Source organism: Embiotoca jacksoni, unplaced genomic scaffold, assembly GCF_022577435.1.
Source record: "Embiotoca jacksoni isolate LCO1_2020_lvr unplaced genomic scaffold, fEmbJac1.0.p SCAF_3, whole genome shotgun sequence".
In the NCBI taxonomy this organism is placed as follows: domain Eukaryota; kingdom Metazoa; phylum Chordata; class Actinopteri; family Embiotocidae; genus Embiotoca; species Embiotoca jacksoni.
Window position 1 is genome coordinate 6,562,270 of NW_027185381.1, and position 17,075 is coordinate 6,579,344.

General features: G+C 43.7%; 1 protein-coding gene across 1 annotated transcript in view; it reads right to left on the reverse strand.

The window, feature by feature from the left end:
* map1ab (microtubule-associated protein 1Ab) overlaps positions 1–17,075 on the reverse strand; it is a 72,617-nt gene that overhangs the window by 5,349 nt on the left and 50,193 nt on the right. The window contains exons 3-6 of the mRNA XM_069163580.1: positions 15,154–15,236; positions 13,878–14,015; positions 1,772–13,538; positions 771–1,003 (exon numbers count right to left, since the gene is read on the reverse strand). Coding sequence (XP_069019681.1) covers positions 771–1,003; positions 1,772–13,538; positions 13,878–14,015; positions 15,154–15,236 — 12,221 coding nt within the window. The remainder of the gene's footprint in view (positions 1–770; positions 1,004–1,771; positions 13,539–13,877; positions 14,016–15,153; positions 15,237–17,075) is intronic.

Sequence of the window (17,075 nt, forward strand, 5' to 3'; positions counted from 1 at the left end):
TATTTGGCATGAGATTAGTTTGGGCGGCGTGAGAGCCTGAGACAGACTGAAACAGGTGTCTCACACCAAAACTGTGAGAGTTAGCAACTTTGCTGGTATTTGCAAAACAAAAAAAAATACTCGTACATCACTGTTACATGTCTTTGCACATTTTTAAGTGGGTGTATGGAAATCCTGGAGCTACCTTGTATCACGTGTATCACATAGACTACATCACTGGGTTAAACAAACAGATGTAGTAAACTAAAAGGAGGGCTGAGATATCTCCATTAAAGATGATGGCCATGAGGCAAAGATCCCAGTCAGTTTTCAAACCTTAAGTTAGCAAAACTGGAACTGAATAAGTTCGGGCAGTACATCATACTTTAGTACATCATTCAATATTTCAATTATGTTCATAAAATGCTCACTTCAGCTTTATTTCCTTTCTCTTCCAAGACAGTTAAGTGAAGATTCTCATGATCTGCTGCTGTTGCAGACCAGCCATAAGGTAAAGTGATGTTGTGTTCAGAGTTGCTCTATTATAATGTGCTGTCATCAGCTGACATGTGATACCTTTTGGCTCAGTAAACTTTAAAATGCCCCTCCTTTCACTCAAACGAAGGACATTTTACCCCTGAGTTTACCGGGTGAGTTTATCGTGATATCGAGGTTTACCAAAGCAATGAGTGAAGGAAACAGTACTTCTACTTTGGCCATCGGAATTAGAAGAACTGAGCACTCTTGCATGCAGAGAAAGGGAAACAGAGGAACAGACGGAGGGTAAATACCTGTAAATTGGAGCCCCACTGAGCTTTGCCCTCCAGCAGGGCATCCAAGACTCCACGGCTGGGCTCTCCGCTGCCCGGGTCATTCCCGCTCACTACGTAGTACGCAGCCCGCACTCTCTTGAAGAATTCCTGGTCCACGTTCTTGGCACTGCAGTGGTTGGGCACATAGGCCAGGTCAACATAGACAGGTGGTCCAGGGGGGACAGCAGAGCTAGTTTTCTGGGAGTTGTTACCTGGACGTGAGCAAGGACACAAACCAGCATTAGTATCATGGAATTACTTATTTACTGAAACTGCACTGCAGTAGCAAGAACTGAAGGAGCCGCCTTCATCGACTGAACAAATTATATTCTCTTCACAGATCTATTTATAGTCAATTATTGTGCAAAATAAGACCACAATGGACCGCTTCACTTTAAGAGAGTCTTGTGCTGTTTCCAGCATCTACCTGTACAGTTTTTACTGACATTTTCAAATATAGTCTTTGTTATAGTGGCATATAGAAAGTAAATATTAAAATGCCGCGTTTTTAATGTGATTACCTGATTACATCAACACCCCCCCCCCATAAACAAAAACACTGCAGTATATGTTAGTGCAGCTGGCTGTATTTCAAGCTTTAAGGCATTTATTTTCTGTCTGTGTCACTTGGATCTATGATCTTTATATCTGTCTTCATCATCCATTTATAAAACGATCTAATAAAAAGTATTTTATTTGTATCTCAAATACATTCCAATCTGCTGTTTTTTACAGATAATGTTTGAAGTTCATAAAAGTTAAATAACCAGTTCCAAAATGCATCTATTGATGTTCAGTCAACTTTGATTTCAGTTTTGTGTGTGCAGAGTTTGAATATTCCCTTAAAGATCTTTAAATTCTGAACATTCTGTACAGTGAAGGTCAAACAATCGGGAGCAATAAGGAATCATTAGTTTTAGTTTAAAGAAGAAGGTTAATTCGTGTTATGTTGTGTTGTAAATGAGAAGACGTTAACACACCTGAACTGCTCTTGATGCCGTTCACCAAGCCTTTCCCAGGGTTGAGGATCTCACTCCTTGAGCCTTGGGTCTCAGACAACTTGATCAGCCTCGAGCTTCTCTCCGTGTCCTTCCTCCTGAGGGAGGCTGATCGAGGCGAGGCGGAGTCCTTGGCCTGCTTCACTGGAGTAGAAGACCTCTTCCGGACTTCCCCCTTACGAGCAGGAGAGGCAGACTTGGGTTTGCCCTTTCTGAGGCCCTTGGTGGTCTTGTGCTCTTTCTTGAGAAGTTTCTCAGTGCTGTTGTGATCATTGAGAAGTGCCTCTGGATCTACCATGCACACGTCCGGGTGGGGAGGGTGGGGTAGAGGGTCTTTCATGGGGGTCGGAGGGGGGTCGTGAGCCTTCTGAGATGACCGGGGTGACGGAGGATGATGGCCCCCACCAGCTCCAGAGGCAGATAATTTGTCTACCGGCAGATGCTCAGCGTCTTCGTCTGAGTCCAGATTTCCCTCCGCCGTGATGGATGGACACTCCTCGGTTTCTGGAGGGACGTCAGAGTCGGACTGTGAAGGTAACGACTCGCTCACTGATGTCGGAGGTGTTTCCTCTCCAGCTAAGGTCACAGCCAAACCAGATGACATTGCACCAGTCAGCGGGTGTGGCCCCTGTCCAGCGTCTCCATGGTGACTCTGAGCGTGGTGGTGCCTCTGCCTGTGCGACCTCCTTTTCACAGAGTGTTGCTCTTGATCATCCTCGTCCCCTTCCTGTGAGCGGTCACTTCGGCCGTCTTCTTCGCCCTCGTCACTCGAGAGCTGATGAGGACTGGGGTTGATGAAGGATGGAGAAAGTTCTCCTTTGCGATGTTTATATTCACAGGAGGCGTAGCCTTGAGGGGAGGAGGGGGAGGAGGAGGTTGCACCGGTGTTCAAGTGAGAGGGACGATCAGTCTTTACATCTCCTTTGCTAGATGTTTCGGTGTGATAAGTGTCTTTGGAGGAGGACAAAGAAGTACTGTGCATGCTGGCCATCCATTCCATCGCTTCCACATCTTCCTCCTTTTCTTCCTCATCATCGTCATCATCTTCATCATCATCACCGTAACCTGGAGGTGGGGCATTCGGGCAGTCGTCAGGCCTCTGTAGTAGCTCCCAATCAGATATACTGCTCTTTCTCCTTACCGCTAATCTCTCCAATGGCTTCTCCAACAAGCTTTTCTCCTCTGCTCCTTTGGCCTCTCCTTGTTTCCCGACTTCTACTTTTTCACTCAATTTGGGATCAGCTGTTGCTTTTTTCTCATCTGAGCTGTCTTTACTGGTCTTTTCATCTGGTGTCTTTTCCTCGGTTTTCTGCTTGACTTCAGTGTCTTTCAGTGTCTCTTTCTTTTCATCTTTTTCACTTGTTGCTTTTTCTGACACCTTGGGATCTTCCTTCAAAGGTGCTTTCTCTTTACCCTCTTCTGTTTTAGGCAGGTCTGTTATGGCACATGAGGTTTTGGTCGATCCACTATCGCTCAGTGGAGTGACCGAGGCTGATTGTTGAGTTGATTCCATCCACACATCAGGTTTAGACACCACAGATGAAGAGGTGATGGTGACCATCTTTGATTCTGTGGCGTGTACGGTACTCTTCACCGTACATGACTCAGTTATTGAGGAAAAAGTATCTTTTTGCTCAGTCGCTTTGATTTTTTCACATTCAGTACGACATGGTAGGGGGCTGTCCTCCATTTCAAGTGTATCGGGGTCCTTGTCGTCCTCTGAACCTTGGGACCCCCTATCAGAGGAATCAGCCTTTTGGAGGGGAGACACATCAAAGTGAGCCTCTGATGTGGAGAAACTCTCTGACACCGTTACTGGTTCTGCACTTTGTAGAGATGTAATCTTAGTACTCGACTTCATATCTGTTTCTGGCTTTGCAGAACCACCTTGATCCTCAGACTGCTTGGCAGTGGTAGACAAGCTTGGAAATGATGGTTTGGGCTCATCCAACTGGCTGGGTGAAGACACCTTTGTTGCAGGTTTCGTTGTCACCTCCATGTACTCATCCCTCTGAATCCCTCCAAAGCATGAACTTGTAGACGCTGTCGTGGACGATGGTTCGGCTTTGGCTAAAGGTACAACAGAGCTTGATGTTGTGGAAGTTTCACCTTTGTCTCCCGACTGTTTGCTCAAAAGAGCAGACGTTGAGGCTGACGATGAGTAACTGTATGATGTGGAGGAATATGTTGAAGTACAGTATGTTAAGGTGGTGTACGAACAAGCTGATGAGGACGTTTCCTCTTGTTTTGTGGTCATATCTGGGGTCTGCGTCTCATCTAGACTTTCTTCTTGCAAGTCTCTTTGGCTGAAATATTTATCTTCGCTTAGCTTGGATGGCTGGGAGGCCTTAGAGAGCACAAGTGTTTCCTTCTTATCCTCCTTCACTCCTACTTGGCTGTCCTCACTGTAAAAGTGCTCAGAAAAACCTCCAGATCTGCTCTGTCCTATATCGGCATAGCTACCTGTTAGCGGAGGTGAGGGACTCGATGAAGGCTTGGACGTAGACTCTGAATAATCAGGTTGCAAAGAGCTGCCTGTCAAGCTGCTTCTGGCCGTTGCTTGACAAGTTTCCTTTGTCAAAAAACTTGACTCTGGTGATGGAGACACTTTGTCTTCATCTTCTTTTTTTGACTCTTCAGGTGAGGGAAGATCCTCTGCCGATGACAATCTCCTCTTTGTGCTTGGTTTAGGATACAAATGCTGTTTGTCTGTGTCCTCTACTTTCTTCATTTCAGGATGTTTTGAGGCATCTGGTGGAGTTGTTTTGCCTGCATCGTCAAACTTTGTCTCAGGAGGTTTGGATTTGGTTGTATCAACAATTGCATCCTCCTGTTTGAGTGGTTTTGTTTCAGGTGTTTTCTTACTCACATCCTGCTTGTCTGTCTCTGTGACTTTAAAAGCTGCGGCATCGTCAGGTGTAGGTTTACAGATCGTTTCCTCTTGAAGGAAGCTGGATTCAGGCAGCTGAGCCTTTTTATTTGAGTCCTCTGCCTCTGCTGACCTGGCACTGTCATCAGAGCCACGCCTGCACATTTCTTTCTCAGACTGTTCTCTGGCACCCTTCTCCATATCTACATCGCTGGAATCCTCCTCTTCTTCCTCCTCCTCCTCCTCATCTTCATCTTCTTCATCGTCAACATTAAAATCTTCCCCCTCAACAAGTAACCTTTTATCTATCAGGCTTTCTTTTCCTTCTGGAAAACTTAGAGAGCTGCTAATTTGGCTGTTTTCAAATGCCAAAACATTGTCATCTATTTCCTGTCCTATAAATGAGGCTGCAGCGGCGGTCCTTGAATCACTCGATGTTTCTTCTCCCTCTGACAGTGACGCCTGTTGAGGTAAAATGTCTTTTTCTGCAGGTGAGTGCCGACCGGACGGAGAGCCCTCCCGTTTGTGACCAGAGGAATCCATTTTGTCTTTGACTGACTCAGCAGATTTCTCTGTCTCTTTTTCTGTCGTTTCCCTCTCTGTGAATCCTCCGAAAGCTCCACCAGTAACCAACGCTTGGTCTGACTGGCTCCATGAGGGAGAAGGTGTTTCTTGTCTTAATGATACATCTGCAGACTGAATGGCAGCACTGGCAGAAACTGCATCGCTGTCTCCTGTTGCCTGTGTTTGAAATGCTGCTGGAGCACCCTCCTTCATATCTTCTTTCTCTTTCTCAGATTTCTCAGGTTTGTCCTCTTTGGGACTGAAGGAATAAGACTCAGCAGCTTGGGACATTTTGTTGTCCTGCATGTCTACGGATGAACCGCTCTTTTCAACATAAGGTATATCTGCTCTTTCTTCTCGCACACTCTCTTCCTCTTGGCCTTTCTCTCTGTCTTCAGATTTAGGGGAAGTGCTTCGACTGTGGTGGCTGCTTCTTTCACTCTCTGTGAGGGACACTGGGCTGTAGTCGACTCTACTGAAGGACAGAGGTTCTTCTTTGTACTGATCATCCAGGAGGAACATGGCTGCTCCAGCTTCTGTCTGACTTGTTCTTCTGTTATCATCAATGCAGATATCAGAGGCGTGATCAAAACCTAGAGAAACCTCACTCTCTTCTCTGGAGTCCGAATCGTGATCTATAGGAATGGGTTTTTCATATGGATCATACTTGGATGCACCGAAGGTTTGCTTCTCGTCTCCGAGGCTTCCAGCGACAGCCTCCTTCTCTGGGCTTGTTTTTTCACTGCTCTCCTTTTTTGAAGAGTCGGTAATGTGCCGGACATCCTGCGAATCTTTGTCCAACATAAAGTATGAACAAGGCTGCGATAACCCCGGAGAAGCCACCTCTCGTTCTCCTTCCATCTCCCTCTCTGCTTCCTTTTCAGGTTTGTCGTCCAGCTTTGTCTTTTCTGTAGCGCTGACTCCTGAGCTCATCTGAGACAATATCTGTTTTTCTTGATGGGGAGTTTCCTCCACACTTGACTGGCTTTCAGTGCTCGAAAGTGTGCAGCTCATGGGTTGGCTGTCAGTGCTCGATACTGTTGACAGGACTGGCTTTTTCTCAGCTGACGTTGGTTCTGCTTTGGCAGCTGGGACACAAGAAGCCGTTTCTTGTTTCGAACTGAAGGTAGTATCCTCCTTTGAAGTGACGACATCAAAGGAGGGCTCTGGCTTTGCAAGTGGTGCAGGTGGGGCGTCTGTTTTCACAGCATCTTTGTTTCCTTCAGGTGAAATCCTGGACTCTTCTTTTCCAAGCTCTTTGACGTCTTCATCCATGGAGGGCTCCTGCATTGTAAGTGTAGGTATGATCACGGTGGGCTGTTGCGCTGCAGCTGGTTTAGTTTGGTCACTCGTCTGTGGAGTTTGGGCTGAAAACAAACCTGCAGCAGAGACGTCGTGGTCAGATTTTCTCGGCTCCACAGACAAAGGCCTGGAACCGGCTCCTCCCATACATATGTCCTCCTCTTCCTCGTCTTCTCTGTCTTCATCTGACGACTGAACCACAAATGCAGGTTTGTATTCTGACTTTAACGCTGCTTCTCCGGATATTGTCTGTTCAGGTTGTTTAATGGCTTTGTCCAGGTCTTTCTCCTGTAATTCCTCTTTCTCCCATTTCTCCTCTCTGGTGTGCTCGGCATCTGTGGAGTCACACTTTTCTTTCTCATCTGTCTTGGTGTCAGCAGCATCCTTTTCTTTAATTGTCGATTCATCCCGTGCCGGTTTTGCCTTGTCATCTTTGATGTCTTCATAGGTGTATTCTTTTTCTTTTTCTTGTTCTTTTTCCATTTTCTGTTCTTTGCTCAGTTCAGCAACATGTGCATCATCTTTTTCTTTTTCCATCTTCTCTTCCTGAGTAATTATGACCTTTGATTCTTTATCTTGTTCTTTCTTCTCCTGCTGGATGTGGCTGGTAGATACACAAATGTCACCTTTCACTGTTTTCAGGTCTTCAGCACTTGATGTTGTCGCAGAAGAGTCTTGATGAATTTCTGCTGATGTACCGCCAAAAGTTTCCGTGTCTTTCTGAGCTCCAGGAAGCCTATCATAGGTTTCTTTATGTATGTGCTTATCACTGACCTCAAAAATATCATCCTTTTTAGTCTTCTCCTCTTCCACAGTCTGAGCCTGCGGAAGATCTACCTCTTTTTTATCACCTTTCTTGGATTCAGACTCTAAAGGATAATCTTCTTTCCCTTTTTTCTCTTCTTTGATGCTAAATGTTGGAGTGTCCGCAGTCTCCTTCTCCGTCTCCTGTTTGATAAACTCCGCCTCACTGCTGCTCTGTTTGACTGCATCTTTAATTTCCTCCTTGATGGTTTCAACTTTAGATGGCTCTTTCTCTTTAGTGTCCATGGGGAGCTCTACACCAGCCTCTCTTTCTTTTTCCGTGTCACCCTTCTCAGTTTCTTTAACCTTTATTTCCCCCAAAAGGAGTTTGTGGTCATCGATGTCACTCTTCTTCTGCTCCGCCTGTTCTGATATTTGTTTTTCAGAAATATCACCTTTGTCCACCTCTTTTTTAACCTTCATTTCTTTATCAGAAGTTTCTTCTTTTGGTGTTTCTTTTGCCTCCTCTTTGATGAGTTTTACATCTGATGTAACGTCTTTCTCCTCATCTGTGAGGGACTTAACACCAGCAGCATCTTTGGTTTCCTCCTCTTTGGAGGGTTGTAAATCACAAATCCCATCCTTCATTGCTACAGTATCTTTTTCCTCCTTGATGGGTTTGATAGCAACACTATGATCCTCAATTGTCGTTTCTTCTTCCTTGGACAGTTTGACGGGGAGTTTCTCCTCCTCATCGACTGTCTTTTCCTTTTCTTCTTCTGTCGTTGCTTTGACGGCACAAATATCTTTACTGATTTCTTCCTCTTGTTCGTCCATCGTGGTGGCTGTTGCAGCAGAGATGATATCCTTCGGAGTTGTTACATCCTGGGATGTTTTGACTGCTGGAATATCTTCGCTCATCATTACATCCTCTTCCTCCGTCTTCGCTGGTTTGACAGCAGAAGTGACATCTTTACTTGCGTCTTGCTCCTTTTCTCCTTTCACAGCTGGTTTGACGGTTTGAAGTGTTTGTTTTGCTTCTGCTTTGGTGGGTGTGACAGAGAAATCATCGTCTTTACATACGATTACATGCTCTTCCTCCGTCTTGGTAAGTTTAATGGCAGCAGAATCATCTTTAGGTTTCTCTTGTTCCTTTTCTTCTTCAGCTGTTGGTTTAACAACAGAGATTTCCTCCTCACTTGGCAGTTTATCTTCTGCTTCTGCCGTGGTGAGTTTAATAGCAGCAGTAGTATCTTTAGCTACGTCTTCCTTCTTGTCCTCCCCTGTAGTCCTATCTTCATCCTGTTCCTTGGATGTTTTAGGATCAGTTCTATCTCCTTTACTTGTGTCCTTCTCCGTTTCATTCTCTGTGATTGACTTAGCCACAAAAATCTCATCTTTACTTCCTGGTTCATCCTTTCCCTCCACCTTGGTGAGGCTGATGGTTGAGAAAACATCTTTACAAATCTCTTGCCCCTTTTCTTCTTTTATGGTAATGGCAGATTCATCTTTCTTTCTTATAATATCTTCTTCTTTGGTCAGTTTAGCGACAGTGATGTCACCCATCTCCTTCTCCTCTTCCCTCTGCTCATCTGTAAAAGGCTTGGTAGCAGAAGCATCTATCTTTCCTAACTCTTCTTCCTCTTTCTTACTTTCGATGACTTTGATATCAGATTTTTCTGTCTCCTTTTTCTCTTCCTCCTCCTGAGTAGGCTCACTGATGGGCATATCACCTTTCTTTGCCTCTTTCTCCATCTCCTCCTTAACAGACTTCATATCTGAAGGGTGAACCTTTTCACTGTCTTTCTCTTGAGTTTTTATAGAGCTTATATCCATAGCATCACTCTTTTCTGTCTCTTTACTCTCCTCCTCTTTTAAAATCTTACTTTCAGACACGTCATCCTTCTTAAGCTCTGTCTCCTTGACCTCACCTTTAGTTTTGAGGTCACCATCATCTTGTATTTCATCTTTGATTTGTTTGGCGTCAGAAAGGACAATTTCTATCTCAGTGTCTTTAGTGGTTTTGACCACTGGAGCGTGATCTTTTTCGGGCTCTTTGTCTTCATCTTTAATGGGGCTATCAACAGTGATGGTATCCTTTGCTATTTCTTCTTTGACAGCTTTAATATCTAAAGTATCATCTTTTACAGCGTCTTTCTCTGCTTTCTCATCCATGATGGACTTCTTGGCAGAAACGTCTTCCTGGATGACAGATTTCTGTTTCTCTTCTTCCTGGATGACAGATTTCTGTTTCTCTTCTTCATGGATGACAGATTTCTGTTTCTCTTCATCCTTGATTTGTTTGGCATCTTTGCTGTCGTCCTTGTCTTTCTCTGGTTCTGCTTTGACGGTTTTAACAGCAGCTGTATCATCATGATCATCATCATCTTTCTTTTCATCATCATTATCATCTAGGAAACCACTCCCCCTCTCTGGAAATGTACCTGGTACAGGCACTTTAGGTTCTTTCAACCCATCATCAGTGTGTGCATCATGTTGGCCAGATGAGATGAGGGAAACTTCTGTTAAAGATGCAGCAGCAGCCGGGATTGTTTCTACCTGTTTTCCTTCATCTTTCAGAACAGATGTTGTGTCTTTTTCTGTCTCTATAATCACTGGAATCTCTTTCATGTCCTGTTTCAGTATTTTGTCCAAAGATTTTGCAGCTTCTATTTCATCTTGATCTCCTTTCTGTCTGTCAACATCTTTCAGTGTTTCTGTTTCTGCCTCATCTTTCTTTTTAGTTTTGTCGTCAGCTGTGGTGCCTACATCTAGAAGCTCCACTTGCTTTTGCAGCTCCAGATCGGGGAAGACCTTTGTCTTGTCTTCCACTGGTGAATGACGAGGAGAGTGAGCTGCACTTGAGGGTCCAGACTGTGGAGGGGAAGCCATTTTCACAGTGATGTCATCTGGACTGAAGCAACGCTCTTCACTCTCTGAAGTTACGGAGTCTGATCCAAACGGTCTCGTAGGCACAACAGACGAAACATCTTTAGGTGCAACTGCGTCAATATTTTCCTCTTCAACTGGTAGGTGGACTGGTTTGATGTCATATACAGACATTTCAGGAGACTGTGAGCTGGCAAGCTTTTCAATGTCTTTCTCTTTACCCTGTAACAGTTGGGATGAAGCATAGCCCTCTTGGAGTTTATCAAGTGAAATTTCAATATTAGGAGTTTGGTCTTCCTCTTCTTCTTCTTCCTCCTCCTCCTCTTCAGGGGCATCGGGGACCTTAGCCGCTGTCTTCACTTCTGTAATAGGAAGCTGTAAATCATCAGATGGAGACTTGGATTGTTTGTCATCTTCTAAAGAAGGTGGTGAGAGAGTTCCTGCAGAAAGGGGCTCCTCTTTGCCTTGGCTGGCGTCAGGTTGGGGTGACTGGAGAACCGAGGTTTTGGGCGGTTCCTCGGCCGGAGGTGCTGCAACAGATGCCACAGATTGATCTTCGGCGATAGACTCGGGGAAGGAAGATATTTTGTCGTACTCTGTGATGGATGTTGCAGAGGAAACATGCTCTTCTTCTGCCAGGGGAGCAGTGATGATGTTGGTGAACACAGATACTTGCTCTTGCACGCCTGGGATAAAACCTTTATCAGTCATAGCAGCAGCTTGCATCTCCCTCATGCCATGGATGTTTACGAAGGAGCCCGTCTGATCCGGAACAGAGATGTCGTAGGTACCGACGTCGTATTGAAGGTGAGGTATCCTCTCCTCTGCCTCCTCGTGAATCTCCTCGTCAGAGATGGTCTGCTCTGTCTCAGAGTAGCCGGGAATGGTCTCGTCTTGGATGTAGGAGATGTGCTCAGCTGCAGCAGTACCTTGAGCTACTGAGGTGATGGGAGCAGTGGCCCCACCCACATGTGACAGGTAGCCCTCCTCCTCCTCTTCTTCTTCGTCTTTGGCTGCAGTCAGAATTTCAGTGGTTTTGCTCTCAACTTCATCCTCAGGCTTGACTTTGATTTCTTCATCTGCTATTGCATCTAAATCTTCTACCTCCTCCAGTTCAGCTTTCTCCTCGTCTTCCTCCTCCTCTTCCTCCTCTTTCTCGTCCTTGGATGGAGTCATTTGTAGGTCCTCTTTTGTTCCAACCTTAGCTGAGAGATTTTCTGATTTCTCCATTTCTTCTATCTCATGTTTCCTGTCGAGCCCATCGTCCTTTGCCTCCTTCCATTTTGATTCATCTTCATCTTCCCCTATTCCCATGTCCTCTTCCTCCTCCTCCTTTTGTACTTTATTTTCAGCAGCTGGAGCCTCTTCCTCCTCCTCTTCCTCCTCCTCATCCTGAGTTGCTGCTCCCTCATCCTCAAACTTTTGAGCCTCCTCCATTTCTCTCTCTCGTGTTGACTCTTTGTCTTTGTCTTCAGTTTCAGTTTCAGTTTTTACTTCTGGAACTGCTTCCTCCTTTTCAGGGGACTTTGTTCCAGATGGGACTTCAGAAATGTCTTCTTGTGCTTCCTTTTTCTCTTGAATAAGGCTTTCTGCTGTTGGCTCAGATGAAACCTCATTACTGTCTGATACAGCTACAACTGCAGCTTTGTCCAGCTCTTCAAATTCCTTGGTGAGGTCCTCAGGTGTTGAGGGAGCAGAGGTGCCCGCGACAGCTCCGTTCTGGATCGGTTCAGGTTGAATAACTTGAGCTTTTGGCTCCTCTGCTTTGGGTTGAGCAGGTTCAGCCTTTGCTGCTTTGCTTTTTCCAGTTTTGGCTTTACTTGACACTTTTGCTTTGTGTAATGTCTTTCTTACTTCTGGCGTGAGTGGTTTCAGGTCAGGCTTTGTAATCTTTCTCAGCTCAGGTTTGGATGTGTCCTTCTTCTTGTCCTCTTTGGACTTGGCATCTTTCTTCTCATCTTTTTTAGCTGAGTCATCTTTCTTTACTCTCTTGATCTCTTTCTTTTCCTTGTCCTTTTTCTCATCCATTTTTGATACCCTTTCCTTAGAATGCTTTTTTAATGATTTTTCTTTCAAGAGTTTTTTCTTTTCTGGCATTTCAGTTTTTGATTTTATGGTCTTGGTAGGCTTTTTCTCCTCTTTTTTCTCTGATATATTTTCCTTCACAGAGTCACTCTTTGCCTCTGTGATAGCAGACACTTCATCTTGTCCTTCAGTTTCTTTCTTTGAGGCCTTTGCTGTTGTCTTGGGGGACGATTTGAGACTCTCTTTGCTGTCTGTTCTTTGTTTCAACTTGGTTTGTTTAATACCAGACGGAGGAGCTCCTGAGGCAATGTCCTTTTGTGTGGCTACGGGATAGCGCAAGAAGTCAAGGTGCTTTAATTTTTCCAGGCCCTCTAGGATCTTGTTTTGTGGTGCATTCCCAGGGAACAGCACTCTAACGATCTTTTCTGCAGGGTTGGCAGGAAGCCAGACAACTAAGGCTGTAACTGATGTCAGGTAGGGCACAGATATTTCTCCTTCCTTCCCGTTGGGCAGCACAATACCAGTTTTGGCCTTGCTATTGCCAGCCCACTTTTGCATTAAAAATTGCATCTCTTTACTGTCTTTGACAGGGTTGAGAATATACATGTCTAACCTGCCCACTCCCATCTTGTGGAAAAGTGTAATAGGCTCAATAGTGTTGCTGACCACTCGAAAGAGAGGCTCCGGCTTGATTCCTAGTTTGTTAAGATACTGTAAAGTAAGTGAGGCCTCTTCAATGCTGCGCTTCACTTTGAGATTCGATTCTGGCATACGTAGCTTCTCTGGTACGTTGAAAAACACGACACCGAGTTCAGGAGAAATCAGGTTCTTCATCCAGTCGTTGTAGTTGGTGGAGCCCTGTGACTGCTCCTCCTCCTGTTCTGCTATCTTCCTCTGAAGGAGCCCATTGATACCTGGGAGATTGTCAGCGCCGATGTGTGTGAGTAGAATTGAGTCGATGCGGTCCAAGTGACGGACCAGCTTCCAGAAGCAGGACTTTCGTTCAGAGCCTCCATCCACTAAGATGTTGAAGCCATTCACAGCAAAGAGAGCGGAGTCGCCTCGCCCGCCGGGAAAGATGTAGCAACATGGCTTGGACAGTTTCAGGAAGCCTCCAGAGGTGGGAGGCTCCAGGAGGTCAAAAGGTGAAGGGACGTCGACGGTTTCAGAGATATACTCTGTGAACTCTGTGACGCCCTCCATCTTGAGGAGAACAGACTCAGGGTTCAGTTTGTATTCCAGGAACTCCCGCAGGGTCTGCTGCTGTCCCAAGGAGCTCCAGCCCACCTCCCCGCGGCAGGACACAGTGAGTGTAGCCTGCTGCTTGGGGGCTGCTGTGCCAAGTAATTCACTGACCTGCAGGAAAGACACACCCAGATATATCGGAGTCAGTAATGTCATGCATTAAAGTGCATAATATTTGTGTCAAGGGAAGGCATTTAATATTTTTTCAAGAACAAAATTATCAATTCAACTGGAAGGTCAAAAAAATTGGACACTGAATACTCTCCATAGCTCTCATGTTTTGTGAATATTTCTGCAAATGTCCTTTGGTTTTCTATTTGCGCTGACTAATAAATTCTGAAAAATGTGTACTTATTGATTCATATTTTAAACCACACACATGCATTTGTGAAGGTGCAGTACAAAGGTTTTTATCAGATTTGAAAGTGTAAGTAGTAGCAGATGACTCACCACAGGATCAGTAAAGATATGTGAGAAGGTGTTGTAGGTGAAAACCCCAGTTTGAAGGAGAAGGCCACCGTGATCTGAGCTCTGGCCACTCAAGACCAAAAGCTTGTGTCCTGCTGAGTCTGTGACTAGAGTCTGGATCTGGGACGTACACACACACACACACACACACACACACACACACACACACACACACACACACACACACACACACACACACACACACACACACACACACACACAGATAGAGGGAGAGAGGGACAGAGGACAGTTAAAGGAGAGACAACATCACCAAAGTAGAAAGAAAAATACCTGATTCACTGATAAAGAAAGATCCACTTTAACTGTGTCAAGGTGAACAAAATTTAACACAATAATATTAAATCTTATGACTCAGGAAGAAAGTGATATAAAAAAAAGTGAGGGTCAAACCTAAAATTTTTGATAGCAACTGTGTGTGTTTGTAACAACATGTATTAGAAACTGTCAACTACCAAAAGCTGGGGAATTTGTATTCTTTGATCAGGCAATTTCTAACTTAATCATAGTTTTGGCAAATGTAGATCTTTCTATTTACATAAACATCTATGTTTAGGATCTTTAAATTTAACATTTAAAGGTCCCATATTTGACACTTTTCTTGTGTTTTATTTGCCACAAGAACATATTTAAGATATTTTAATTTTTCAGAGCCAAAAAACATCTCAGTGCAGTTTTACATCTTGATTAAGCTCTCTGGAGCTGCTTGGTGTCTGTGGTTTTAAGGCGCATTGGTATCTATAACTCTCGCTACCGATTGTCGGATTCTTTACAAAGTGACACACGCGCAGGCCAACCATAGGTTAGTAGGTCTGTCACGGAATGACTGCTCTATGTTTCATTCCACGTAAAAGGTTGGACAGTGGGCCGTGCTGAGGGTGGATGTACACGAGTGTAAGTTTGTGACATCACGAACTTAACGTAGTCCAAACATCTCATCCAAATAGCACAGTTGCTGAATGCAGGTTTTGACCTGTTGTATTATTCAGTATCTAGAACTGATATAAAAAATCATAACAGCAATGGAAATCTTTATACAACAGGGGACCTTTAACATCTGAAAATAATGACTTCTTTAATAAAATAAAAAGGGTTTTCCTAAATAAAAAAAATCTGTTATTTTCCTGATATCTAGTGAAAGTGTGAGGGTTAACACCGCCTGAACTCACTCTAAGCATATTTTTACTTCCTCAGTGAATATGAACCAGCAGAGTGCAGCACCTAAGATAGTTGACCTTACCTCTAATACAACAGTGTCTTTTGAAGGGTTGACAAGCACCACAGTCTCTAGGACATCACTCCTGTGGTGGAGAGTCCTTTGTCCTATAAGAGAAGATGATAAAACATGACGTTAACATACTTCTATGGAGTAGATTTAAAGCCTCTCTACTGAGGCCTGAAGGTTGGATGAGGTAAACACTGATGCCAGACTTTCAGCCGGCTGGCCTGAAGACATCCTGCTGGACAGCATCCAGACCTGATTTGGAAAACCTCTTTGAGTCAGGGAGATTTACTATACTGCAGTCTGCATCGTATGTGGGGCAATCCCTATATAAAGACAGTCAACCCACTTGTGCATCAACGCAAGAACAAAAGTTGGAATTGGAAATAGGTCACTGATGTCTGTTGGGTGAAGTTTAAAATTAAAACCATGAGCACAACACAGTAGTTGAGACCAATATTTATATTTTGGGTATCAAAAATACTTGACTAGACCGAAACGTACCATTTGTTCTTGTGTTAGAGGTTGGAAAGTAGTCTATCTTTAACGTGTGAAACCACTAATGCTTGGTAGTACACATACAACAAAGAAAATATAACAAAATGTATTTGAAGCACATTTCCATAAATCTTTATGGCTGTCTGATGTATTCAATATATCAGCACTTCATTTATTTCAGAGGCGATGTAAAGCTTTTAATTCCCTTTTGTTTCAGCACAGATTAGTTAGAGGTCTAATAATAGGAGGAGCTCAGTGACTCCACCGGGATGTCAGTGCATCCCCTGAGTTTGCGGTGCTATGCTATCTTTTTGCAGTCTTGAGTGTCAACATGTGCTTTCCATGAAGCGGCTCTGATGGAAGTCATTCTGTGCCTCAGATACTGTGGTGAGTAAAGAACTGAGACACTATTAAAGCATAAAGGAGGATTATCAGTTAAAACGCAGACGAGTTTGAATGAAATTGAGAAAAAAGATTTTACACGTTAAAGTAAAAACTTATTCCACTTCTATACCAATGAAGTAATCAGTGTGGCACTTATAAGTCTAGACAATCTGTGAGTCAGAGGAAGAAGCACTCAGTAAGGAGCTGTTCTATTACAGATGATAATCACAGCTACATTATCTGCTGTCAGCTGATCTACTTTCTTATTCTTTATTGATCTAAATGGTATTAACATTTTAACACTAATTAAAACAACCCAAGCCGCATGGAATCATTACATATTCTGCCACATTTTCCTCTTATCTTACCGTCATCTATGACATTTTCATATAAACAAATGTCAGGAGTTTTTTCCTCCTGTCTTTGTGGCTGTTCTGGTTGCTATTTTTTGGTTGGGAAACTAACCCACCTCAGAGCAAAAGCTACATTTCAAATTGTCTGTGGTAACAGTGGTTTAAGCAGAATTAATGGATTAAAAAAACTAAACTAAAAACTCCCTTAATATATCAAATAGAGCTCCCAGAGATCTGGAACTGCAGTGCTTCGAGCTTGATGCTAACATCAACATGCCAACATGCTCATGATCATGTTAAGCAGGTACATTTACCATGAAAGTCTCTGAGTTTGAGATATGCCAGATGAGTGACTGGACTACATGTTTTAATCTAAACTTCAAAACCACTGAGTCACTATAGCCTAAACCTGAACTTTTTTTTATCTCAACTTAGTTTTGCTTCGACTTTCTGCTCTTTAAATTTTAGGTTTAAAATGTTTATATTTGCAACTGCATTGCAGGGAATTAAATCTCTTACTTTACTGTGGTTTTTATTCCTCTCTGTATTCTGTTTTATTGTATTATTTTAGTCATATTGATACCTGTTTTTTTTTTTTGGGGGGGGGGGTTTACATTGCTTTCTGTTTTTCTAATAACTTGTCAAATGTCTTTTTATAATGTATTTTGAAATGCCATCTTTTTAGCATTTGCCTGCCTATTAGGT